The sequence below is a fragment of the Electrona antarctica genome (genome assembly GCF_951216825.1).
Source record: "Electrona antarctica genome assembly, chromosome: 16".
Classification (NCBI taxonomy): Eukaryota; Metazoa; Chordata; class Actinopteri; order Myctophiformes; family Myctophidae; genus Electrona; species Electrona antarctica.
In genome coordinates, this window is record NC_136797.1 from 1,164,447 (window position 1) to 1,177,579 (window position 13,133).

General features: G+C 44.1%; 1 protein-coding gene across 1 annotated transcript in view; it reads right to left on the minus strand.

Moving 5' to 3' along the window:
* Window positions 1-13,133, minus strand: part of myo5b (myosin VB) — a 183,614-nt gene that overhangs the window by 139,708 nt on the left and 30,773 nt on the right. The window contains exons 7-10 of the mRNA XM_079525228.1: window positions 12,918-12,999; window positions 10,760-10,867; window positions 9,596-9,705; window positions 411-574 (exon numbers count right to left, since the gene is read on the minus strand). Coding sequence (XP_079381354.1) covers window positions 411-574; window positions 9,596-9,705; window positions 10,760-10,867; window positions 12,918-12,999 — 464 coding nt within the window. The remainder of the gene's footprint in view (window positions 1-410; window positions 575-9,595; window positions 9,706-10,759; window positions 10,868-12,917; window positions 13,000-13,133) is intronic.

Genomic DNA, 13,133 nt, shown 5'->3' on the forward strand with positions numbered 1-13,133 from the left:
AGAGAGAGAGAGAGAGAGAGAGAGAGACAGAGACACAGAGAGAGAGAGAGAGAGAGAGAGAGAGAGAGAGAGACAGAGACACAGAGAGAGAGAGAGAGAGAGAGAGAGAGACAGAGACACAGAGAGAGAGAGAGAGTTATCGTCATCATTCTTCGATCATGGTGGAGATCACAATGCAGTCGTGGTCACCTGATTGGACATGTTCTTGGTAGTCTCACCTGATTGGAGGACATGTTCTTGGTAGTCTCACCTGATTGGAGGACATGTTCTTGGTAGTCTCACCTGATTGGAGGACATGTTCTTGGTAGTCTCACCTGATTGGAGGACATGTTCTTGGTAGTCTCACCTGATTGGAGGACATGTTCTTGGTAGTCTCACCTGATTGGAGGACATGCTCTTGGTAGTCTCACCTGATTGGAGGACATGTTCTTGGTAGTCTCACCTGATTGGAGGACATGTTCTTGACGTAGGTCTCCGAGGTGGTGACCAGCTTGCGGTGACACAGCCAGTGCTCCATCTGTTTTAGCTCCACCCCCAGGAGACGACAGAAGTGCTGCAGGTGGAGGCTGTCCGACTAAAACACACACACACACACACACACACACACACACACACACACACACACACACACACACACACACACACACACACACACACACACACACACACACACACACACACACACACACACACACACACACACATTTACAGCTAGGAAATACTGCTCCTGAAGAAACAGTGTGGGCTCTAACCCATTTTGGGCGGGAACCCCTTCTGGTGTCAGCATTATGTTATGCTTTAGCTATTGAAAAATAGCAGACCTACAAGCTCGTAGCGCACTACGAGCTTGTAGGTCTGCTATTTTTGAAAAATCGAAGAACGACTGACATAGAAACATAGCTTTTTCAGAAAACTGTCAGGATGTAGAAGACATTTTTAGAATCTGATCTCAGGTCAAAATGGGTAAAGTGAGCATAGAACGATTTGATTGATTGATTGATTGAAATATTTATTAACAGTTTGCAGAATTACAGTACATTTCAAGCACAAACTCAATACAAAGACTGTTAACTGTGAGTGGACGACCCAATTAAGCATTACACTTGTTTACAATAGGGTCCACCATGTTCAATTCATCAAAACATTTAGAGACGTACAAATAGACACTTCTATATAGTCAAAGAACAGAACAGGAATTCATCATAATGGAGGTAAAAAGGGAAAAGAAACATATACAGTGAGGGAAAAAGGGGGGGGGGGGGGGCGGTGGGGGGGATTCAGATTTTACGGGGGCCAGTTTCGAATTGCAGCCGTCCGTAGGTGCCCTTTGAGAGCGGTTTTGAAGGAGTCAAGGGATTTGCATGTCTTAATGACTGTTGGTAGGGCGTTCCACGATGTGGTGGAAAGTAGAGATGGAGAGACGACATAAGGCCAAAGTAGAGATGGGGAGACGACATAAGGCCAAAGTAGAGATGGAGAGACGACATAAGGCCAAAGTAGAGATGGAGAGACGACATAAGGCCAAAGTAGAGATGGGGAGACGACATAAGGCCAAAGTAGAGATGGAGAGACGACATAAGGCCAAAGTAGAGATGGAGACGACATAAGGCCAAAGTAGAGATGACGACATAAGGCCAAAGTAGAGATGGGGAGACGACATAAGGCCAAAGTAGAGATGGAGAGACGACATAAGGCCAAAGTAGAGATGGACGACATAAGGCCAAAGTAGAGATGGGGAGACGACATAAGGCCAAAGTAGAGATGGGGAGACGACATAAGGCCAAAGTAGAGATGGGAGACGACATAAGGCCAAAGTAGAGATGGGGAGACGACATAAGGCCAAAGTAGAGATGGAGAGACGACATAAGGCCAAAGTAGAGATGGAGAGACGACATAAGGCCAAAGTAGAGATGGTGAGACGACATAAGGCCAAAGTAGAGATGGAGAGACGACATAAGGCCAAAGTAGAGATGGGGAGACGACATAAGGCCAAAGTAGAGATGGGGAGACGACATAAGGCCAAAGTAGAGATGGGGAGACGACTTATGGCCAAAGTAGAGATGGTGAGACGACATAAGGCCAAAGTAGAGATGGGGAGACGACATAAGCCAAAGTAGAGATGGGGAGACGACATAAGGCCAAAGTAGAGATGGGGAGACGACATAAGGCCAAAGTAGAGATGGGGAGACGACTTATGGCCAAAGTAGAGATGGGGAGACGACATAAGGCCAAAGTAGAGATGGGGAGACGACATAAGGCCAAAGTAGAGATGGTGAGACGACTTATGGCCAAAGTAGAGATGGTGAGACGACGTATGGCCAAAGTAGAGATGGTGAGACGACGTATGGCCAAAGTAGAGATGGTGAGACGACATAAGGCCAAAGTAGAGATGGGGAGACGACATAAGGCCAAAGTAGAGATGGTGAGACGACTTATGGCCAAAGTAGAGATGGAGACGACATAAGGCCAAAGTAGAGATGGTGAGACGACTTATGGCCAAAGTAGAGATGGAGAGACGACTTATGGCCAAAGTAGAGATGGTGAGACGACATAAGGCCAAAGTAGAGATGGTGAGACGACTTATGGCCAAAGTAGAGATGGTGAGACGACATAAGGCCAAAGTAGAGATGGGGAGACGACATAAGGCCAAAGTAGAGATGGTGAGACGACATAAGGCCAAAGTAGAGATGGAGACGACATAAGGCCAAAGTAGAGATGGAGACGACATAAGGCCAAAGTAGAGATGGAGACGACATTACATTACATTACATTACAGTCATTTAGCAGACGCTTTTATCCAAAGCGACTTACAATAAGTGTATTCAACATAGGTAGGGAACAAAAACTACTAATCACCAGAAGTCTTTAGTGCATTTTCTGCAAAAACAAGCAACCAAGAGTATACCTAGTGCTAAGGTAAAAGTGCAATATATCAGCTACCTATTTCCTTAAACAGATGAGACAAAATAGCTAAATCAAATGAGCATGAGCTAAAACAATTAAGTGTATCGACTAAACAAGATCCAATAAACAATACAACAATAGAAAACAAGCGTTCGTACAACTAGTTAACAAAAAGTAGGTCAGGCAGAGAGGAAGGGTAGTGTTTCCTGAAGAGGTGGGTTTTCAACCTGCGGCGAAATATGGGCAGTGACTCTGCTGTCCTAACATCAGTGGGAAGTTCATAAGGCCAAAGTAGAGATGGTGAGACGACTTATGGCCAAAGTAGAGATGGTGAGACGACATAAGGCCAAAGTAGAGATGGTGAGACGACTTATGGCCAAAGTAGAGATGGTGAGACGACATAAGGCCAAAGTAGAGATGGAGACGACATAAGGCCAAAGTAGAGATGGTGAGACGACTTATGGCCAAAGTAGAGATGGTGAGACGACTTATGGCCAAAGTAGAGATGGAGACGACATAAGGCCAAAGTAGAGATGGAGAGACGACTTATGGCCAAAGTAGAGATGGAGACGACATAAGGCCAAAGTAGAGATGGAGAGACGACATAAGGCCAAAGTAGAGATGGAGAGACGACATAAGGCCAAAGTAGAGATGGAGAGACGACATAAGGCCAAAGTAGAGATGGAGAGACGACTTATGGCCAAAGTAGAGATGGAGACGACATAAGGCCAAAGTAGAGATGGAGAGACGACATAAGGCCAAAGTAGTAATGGAGAGACGACATAAGGCCAAAGTAGAGATGGAGACGACATAAGGCCAAAGTAGAGATGGAGACGACATAAGGCCAAAGTAGAGATGGAGAGACGACTTATGGCCAAAGTAGAGATGGAGAGACGACATAAGGCCAAAGTAGAGATGGTGAGACGACTTATGGCCAAAGTAGAGATGGAGACGACATAAGGCCAAAGTAGAGATGGAGAGACGACATAAGGCCAAAGTAGAGATGGAGAGACGACATAAGGCCAAAGTAGAGATGGTGAGACGACATATGGCCAAAGTAGAGATGGAGAGACGACATAAGGCCAAAGTAGAGATGGACGACATAAGGCCAAAGTAGAGATGGTGAGACGACATAAGGCCAAAGTAGAGATGGTGAGACGACATAAGGCCAAAGTAGAGATGGAGAGACGACTTATGGCCAAAGTAGAGATGGAGAGACGACATAAGGCCAAAGTAGAGATGGAGAGACGACATAAGGCCAAAGTAGAGATGGTGAGACGACATAAGGCCAAAGTAGAGATGGGGAGACGACATAAGGCCAAAGTAGAGATGGGGAGACGACTTATGGCCAAAGTAGAGATGGTGAGACGACATAAGGCCAAAGTAGAGATGGACGACATAAGGCCAAAGTAGAGATGGGGAGACGACATAAGGCCAAAGTAGAGATGGGGAGACGACATAAGGCCAAAGTAGAGATGGGGAGACGACATAAGGCCAAAGTAGAGATGGTGAGACGACTTATGGCCAAAGTAGAGATGGTGAGACGACGTATGGCCAAAGTAGAGATGGTGAGACGACGTATGGCCAAAGTAGAGATGGGGAGACGACATAAGGCCAAAGTAGAGATGGAGAGACGACTTATGGCCAAAGTAGAGATGGAGACGACATAAGGCCAAAGTAGAGATGGAGAGACGACTTATGGCCAAAGTAGAGATGGAGAGACGACATAAGGCCAAAGTAGAGATGGAGAGACGACATAAGGCCAAAGTAGAGATGGAGAGACGACTTATGGCCAAAGTAGAGATGGAGACGACATAAGGCCAAAGTAGAGATGGAGAGACGACATAAGGCCAAAGTAGTAATGGAGAGACGACATAAGGCCAAAGTAGAGATGGAGACGACATAAGGCCAAAGTAGAGATGGAGACGACATAAGGCCAAAGTAGAGATGGAGAGACGACTTATGGCCAAAGTAGAGATGGAGAGACGACATAAGGCCAAAGTAGAGATGGTGAGACGACTTATGGCCAAAGTAGAGATGGAGACGACATAAGGCCAAAGTAGAGATGGAGAGACGACATAAGGCCAAAGTAGAGATGGAGAGACGACATAAGGCCAAAGTAGAGATGGTGAGACGACATATGGCCAAAGTAGAGATGGAGAGACGACATAAGGCCAAAGTAGAGATGGACGACATAAGGCCAAAGTAGAGATGGTGAGACGACATAAGGCCAAAGTAGAGATGGTGAGACGACATAAGGCCAAAGTAGAGATGGAGAGACGACTTATGGCCAAAGTAGAGATGGGGAGACGACATAAGGCCAAAGTAGAGATGGAGAGACGACATAAGGCCAAAGTAGAGATGGAGAGACGACATAAGGCCAAAGTAGAGATGGAGAGACGACATAAGGCCAAAGTAGAGATGGTGAGACGACATATGGCCAAAGTAGAGATGGAGAGACGACATAAGGCCAAAGTAGAGATGGACGACATAAGGCCAAAGTAGAGATGGTGAGACGACATAAGGCCAAAGTAGAGATGGTGAGACGACATAAGGCCAAAGTAGAGATGGAGAGACGACTTATGGCCAAAGTAGAGATGGGGAGACGACATAAGGCCAAAGTAGAGATGGAGAGACGACATAAGGCCAAAGTAGAGATGGAGAGACGACATAAGGCCAAAGTAGAGATGGTGAGACGACATAAGGCCAAAGTAGAGATGGGGAGACGACATAAGGCCAAAGTAGAGATGGGGAGACGACTTATGGCCAAAGTAGAGATGGTGAGACGACATAAGGCCAAAGTAGAGATGGACGACATACGGCCAAAGTAGAGATGGGGAGACGACATAAGGCCAAAGTAGAGATGGGGAGACGACATAAGGCCAAAGTAGAGATGGGGAGACGACATAAGGCCAAAGTAGAGATGGTGAGACGACTTATGGCCAAAGTAGAGATGGTGAGACGACGTATGGCCAAAGTAGAGATGGTGAGACGACGTATGGCCAAAGTAGAGATGGTGAGACGACGTATGGCCAAAGTAGAGATGGTGAGACGACGTATGGCCAAAGTAGAGATGGAGAGACGACATAAGGCCAAAGTAGAGATGGTGAGACGACATAAGGCCAAAGTAGAGATGGTGAGACGACTTATGGCCAAAGTAGAGATGGTGAGACGACATAAGGCCAAAGTAGAGATGGGGAGACGACATAAGGCCAAAGTAGAGATGGTGAGACGACATAAGGCCAAAGTAGAGATGGAGACGACATAAGGCCAAAGTAGAGATGGAGACGACATAAGGCCAAAGTAGAGATGGAGACGACATTACATTACATTACAGTCATTTAGCAGACGCTTTTATCCAAAGCGACTTACAATAAGTGTATTCAACATAGGTAGGGAACAAAAACTACTAATCACCAGAAGTCTTTAGTGCATTTTCTGCAAAAACAAGCAACCAAGAGTATACCTAGTGCTAAGGTAAAAGTGCAATATATCAGCTACCTATTTCCTTAAACAGATGAGACAAAATAGCTAAATCAAATGAGCATGAGCTAAAACAATTAAGTGTATCGACTAAACAAGATCCAATAAACAATACAACAATAGAAAACAAGCGTTCGTACAACTAGTTAACAAAAAGTAGGTCAGGCAGAGAGGAAGGGTAGTGTTTCCTGAAGAGGTGGGTTTTCAACCTGCGGCGAAATATGGGCAGTGACTCTGCTGTCCTAACATCAGTGGGAAGTTCATAAGGCCAAAGTAGAGATGGTGAGACGACTTATGGCCAAAGTAGAGATGGTGAGACGACTTATGGCCAAAGTAGAGATGGTGAGACGACTTATGGCCAAAGTAGAGATGGAGACGACATAAGGCCAAAGTAGAGATGGAGAGACGACTTATGGCCAAAGTAGAGATGGAGACGACATAAGGCCAAAGTAGAGATGGAGAGACGACATAAGGCCAAAGTAGAGATGGAGAGACGACATAAGGCCAAAGTAGAGATGGAGAGACGACATAAGGCCAAAGTAGAGATGGAGAGACGACTTATGGCCAAAGTAGAGATGGAGACGACATAAGGCCAAAGTAGAGATGGAGAGACGACATAAGGCCAAAGTAGTAATGGAGAGACGACATAAGGCCAAAGTAGAGATGGAGACGACATAAGGCCAAAGTAGAGATGGAGACGACATAAGGCCAAAGTAGAGATGGAGACGACATAAGGCCAAAGTAGAGATGGAGAGACGACATAAGGCCAAAGTAGAGATGGAGAGACGACATAAGGCCAAAGTAGAGATGGAGAGACGACTTATGGCCAAAGTAGAGATGGAGACGACATAAGGCCAAAGTAGAGATGGAGAGACGACATAAGGCCAAAGTAGTAATGGAGAGACGACATAAGGCCAAAGTAGAGATGGAGACGACATAAGGCCAAAGTAGAGATGGAGACGACATAAGGCCAAAGTAGAGATGGAGACGACATAAGGCCAAAGTAGAGATGGAGAGACGACATACGGCCAAAGTAGAGATGGAGAGACGACATAAGGCCAAAGTAGAGATGGAGAGACGACATAAGGCCAAAGTAGAGATGGAGAGACGACATAAGGCCAAAGTAGAGATGGTGAGACGACATATGGCCAAAGTAGAGATGGAGAGACGACATAAGGCCAAAGTAGAGATGGACGACATAAGGCCAAAGTAGAGATGGTGAGACGACATAAGGCCAAAGTAGAGATGGTGAGACGACATAAGGCCAAAGTAGAGATGGAGAGACGACTTATGGCCAAAGTAGAGATGGAGAGACGACATAAGGCCAAAGTAGAGATGGAGAGACGACATAAGGCCAAAGTAGAGATGGAGAGACGACATAAGGCCAAAGTAGAGATGGAGAGACGACATAAGGCCAAAGTAGAGATGGGGAGACGACATAAGGCCAAAGTAGAGATGGGGAGACGACATAAGGCCAAAGTAGAGATGGAGAGACGACATAAGGCCAAAGTAGAGATGGAGAGACGACATAAGGCCAAAGTAGAGATGGAGAGACGACATAAGGCCAAAGTAGAGATGGTGAGACGACATAAGGCCAAAGTAGAGATGGAGAGACGACTTATGGCCAAAGTAGAGATGGAGAGACGACATAAGGCCAAAGTAGAGATGGAGAGACGACATAAGGCCAAAGCAGAGATGGTGAGACGATTTATGGCCAAAGTAGAGATGGGGAGACGATTTATGGCCAAAGTAGAGATGGAGAGACGACTTATGGCCAAAGTAGAGATGGTGAGACGACATAAGGCCAAAGTAGAGATGGTGAGACGACATTTCTTTATTGCCTTATTATTGCATTTAAGTGTAATGTTGGTGAGCAGCTTTCCATGCTTAGATATAACTGTTTTGCAGTGGGTAAAGAGCGCCCCCTAAGGTTTGACTTAATGTTCATGATGCGCAGCTGAGGAGGTTAACCCATTGAGGCCTGACGTCGAGATTTATAAAAATGTCTTCTAAATCCTGACAGTTTTCTGTCAGTATTTGCGCCACATTTTCACGATTTTTCAAAAATAGCAGACCTACAAGCTCGTAGCGCGGCACTTGGTGCTTGTAGATCTGCTATTTTTCAACAGCTAAAGCAGGGTTCCCCAATAGGCGGCCCGCGGGCCATTTGCGCCCCACGGAGCGCCCCCTTGTGGCCCCTGGAAGAATTTCCTGGGTGTCCCAGATATAAATGGCATTAAATGGGGGTCAGTAGCCTATGCATGTCAAACTGGGCACACCCTCAAGGACCACTGGTGGTCCCCGGACCACTGGTTGAGAACAATTTTTAATTGATTAATGAAAAAATAAAAAACCCAATTTTTCGCGCGTGCGGACTCGGCCCCCAGCCTGGTTCCCTAGTCAAAATATGGCCCTTGAGGCACGCACGCACGCACGCGCGCACGCACACGCACGCACGCACGCACGCACGCACGCGCGCGCACGCACGCGCACACACACACACACACACACACACACACACACACACACACACACACACACACACACACACACACACACACACACACACACACACACACACACACACACACACACACACACACACACACACACACACACACACACCGGAAATAGCAGATCAACAAGCTCACAACGTGTCGCGACGCGTTGTGAGCTTGTAGATCTGCTATTTTCAGCATGCAACCAAGTGTAAAATGACCTATACTGGATCTCTTGTCCACTAGTCCCCTCCTAACATTTGAGTCTAGTTTTTATCTGTTGACGAAATTGTCAGTATATTTAGTCTTAGTTTTAGTCATCGTAGGTTAGTTTTCATTTAGTTTTCGTCAGTGGTAGTCGACATTTCGTCTTAGTTTTAGTCGATTTAGCCGAAAATCCGGCTTTGTCGCGGACATGGTGGCGAGGCAGAAGCGTTATGATGATGTAACCGGAAATCTACCTATAGCCTATACCTGACCGGGATAGTTTTAGTCGACTGAAATAAACTGACCGGGATAGTTTTAGTCGACTCAAATAAACTGACCGGGATAGTTTTAGTGGACTGAAATAAACTGACCGGGATAGTTTAAGTCGACTGAAATTAACTGACCGGGATAGTTTTAGTCGACTCAAATGAACTGACCGGGATAGTTTTAGTGGACTGAAAAAAACTGACCGGGATAGTTTTAGTCGACTGAAATAAACTGACCGGGATGCGACAGGACTCTCCGTCTCGCTCTGAACAGATCTCCACGTTCCCCAAGTGGAGGATGGACCCCATGATCCTGAAGATCTGAGCCTGGCTGGCGTCCTTCACACCTGGACACAGTTAATATTAATTATACACACCTGGACACAGTTAATATTAATTATACACACCTGGACACAGTTCATATTAATTATACACACCTGGACACAGTTAATATTAATTATACACACCTGGACACAGTTAATATTAATTATACACACCTGGACACAGTTCATATTAATTATACACACCTGGACACAGTTAATATTAATTATACACACCTGGACACAGTTCATATTAATTATACACACCTGGACACAGTTAATATTAATTATACACACCTGGACACAGTTAATATTAATTATACACACCTGGACACAGTTAATATTAATTATACACACCTGGACACAGTTCATATTAATTATACACACCTGGACACAGTTAATATTAATTATACACACCTGGACACAGTTAATATTAATTATACACACCTGGACACAGTTAATATTAATTATACACACCTGGACACAGTTAATATTAATTATACACACCTGGACACAGTTCATATTAATTATACACACCTGGACACAGTTAATATTAATTATACACACCTGGACACAGTTAATATTAATTATACACACCTGGACACAGTTAATATTAATTATACACACCTGGACACAGTTCATATTAATTATACACACCTGGACACAGTTAATATTAATTATACACACCTGGACACAGTTAATATTAATTATACACACCTGGACACAGTTAATATTAATTATACACACCTGGACACAGTTAATATTAATTATACACACCTGGACACAGTTAATATTAATTATACACACCTGGACACAGTTCATATTAATTATACACACCTGGACACAGTTAATATTAATTATACACACCTGGACACAGTTAATATTAATTATACACACCTGGACACAGTTAATATTAATTATACACACCTGGACACAGTTAATATTAATTATACACACCTGGACACAGTTAATATTAATTATACACACCTGGACACAGTTAATTAATTACTGTGTCCGCGTGCGTACGTGCGTGCGTGCGCATGCGTACGTGCGTGCGTGCGCGTGCATGCGTGCATGTTACCCAGCAGGGAGAAAGCTTCCTTGGTCTTCTCCAGATCTTCAGCGTCGTTCACTCCTTCTATGAAGATGTTCTCTCCTAGAGACGTGTAGCTGAAGTCCTCGGCACTCACTGGAGACATTAGGATTAGTAGTATTATTACTAGTAGTAGTAGTAGTAGTAGTATTGTTACTAGTAGTAGTAGTAGTAGTATTACTAGTAGTAGTAGTAGTAGTAGTATTACTAGTATTATCCCATTTAGGCCTGACGTCGAAATAAAATATATATTCAAAGATTTGTTGCCACATTTTTTACAATTTTTAAAAAATAGCAGACCTACAAGCTCATAGCGCGCCACTCGGTGGCGCGCTATGAGCTTGTAGATCTGATATTTTTCAATAGCTAAAGTGTAACATAATGCTTAGTTAAAACACCAAAAGGGGTTCCCGCACTGAATGGGTTATTACTAGTACTACGACGGAAACTACATGGAAACTACATGGAAACTACATGGAAACTACATGGAAACTACATGGAAACTAAATTAAAACTAAGCTATGGTCACTAAAACTAAGACTAAATATACTGACAATTTCGTCAACAAATAAAAACTAGACTAAAATGTCAGGAAGGCACTAGTGGACAAGAGATCCACTAGGAAGGGACTAGTGGACAAGAGATCCAGTATGAGTCATTTTACAGCAGCGTTTTAGAAAAAAGTGTAAAATCAGTCATTACGGCGACATCAAGACGCGCCAAAACACATTTTAGTTGACTAAATCAACTGTAGATTTAGTCGACTAAAATCGCGTGACATTTAGTGGACTAAAACTAGACTAACACTAAAACCTTCCAGGTGACTAAAATGTGACTAAAACAAAATGGCACTACTTTCTCCCAATGACTAAAACTAAAATTAAAATAAAAATTTGCAAAACACTGGTACTCAAGTGTTAGTATAGTACTTACTCAAGGTACTCTGTAGTACTATAGTACTTACTCAAGGCCAGGTCTGTGTACTCTGGGCCAGGTCTGTGTACTCTGTAGTACTATAGTACTTACTCAAGGCCAGGTCTGTGTACTCTGTAGTACTCTGTAGTACTCTGTAGTACTATAATACTTACTGGGGGCCAGGTCTGTGTACTCTGTAGTACTCTGTGTACTCTGTGTACTCTGTAGTACTATAATACTTACTCAAGGCCAGGTCTGTGTACTCTGTAGTACTCTGTAGTACTCTGTGTACTCTGTAGTACTATAATACTTACTCAAGGCCAGGTCTGTGTACTCTGTGTACTCTGTGTACTCTGTAGTACTATAATACTTACTCAAGGCCAGGTCTGTGTACTCTGTAGTACTCTGTAGTACTCTGTAGTACTATAGTACTTACTGAGGGCCAGGTCTGTGTACTCTGTAGTACTCTGTGTACTCTGTGTACTCTGTAGTACTATAGTACTTACTCAAGGCCAGGTCTGTGTACTCTGTAGTACTCTGTAGTACTCTGTAGTACTATAATACTTACTCAAGGCCAGGTCTGTGTACTCTGTAGTACTCTGTAGTACTATAGTACTTACTCAAGGCCAGGTCTGTGTACTCTGTAGTACTCTGTAGTACTATAATACTTACTCAAGGCCAGGTCTGTGTACTCTGTAGTACTCTGTGTACTCTGTAGTACTCTGTAGTACTATAATACTTACTCAAGGCCAGGTCTGTGTACTCTGTAGTACTCTGTAGTACTCTGTAGTACTCTGTAGTACTCTGTGTACTCTGTGTACTCTGTAGTACTATAATACTTACTCAAGGCCAGGTCTGTGTACTCTGTAGTACTCTGTAGTACTCTGTGTACTCTGTGTACTCTGTAGTACTATAATACTTACTCAAGGCCAGGTCTGTGTACTCTGTAGTACTCTGTAGTACTCTGTAGTACTCTGTAGTACTATAGTACTTACTGAGGGCCAGGTCTGTGTACTCTGTAGTACTCTGTAGTACTATAATACTTACTCAAGGCCAGGTCTGTGTACTCTGTAGTACTCTGTGTACTCTGTAGTACTATAGTACTTACTGAGGGCCAGGTCTGTGTACTCTGTAGTACTCTGTGTACTCTGTAGTACTATAGTACTTACTGAGGGCCAGGTCTGTGTACTCTGTAGTACTCTGTAGTACTCTGTAGTACTATAGTACTTACTGAGGGCCAGGTCTGTGTACTCTGGCAGGCTGGCCGAGGCACACAGCTGGTAGAAGATGTGATAGTTCCTCTCCTCTTCTGCCTTCGAGAAAAACACAAAAAACACAGACCGTCGTTGATTTAAAAAAATAGCATAAAAAATAGCAGATCTACAAGCTCGTAGCGCGCCACTCGGTGCCGCGCTATCAGCTTGTAGATCTGCTATTTTTCAATAGC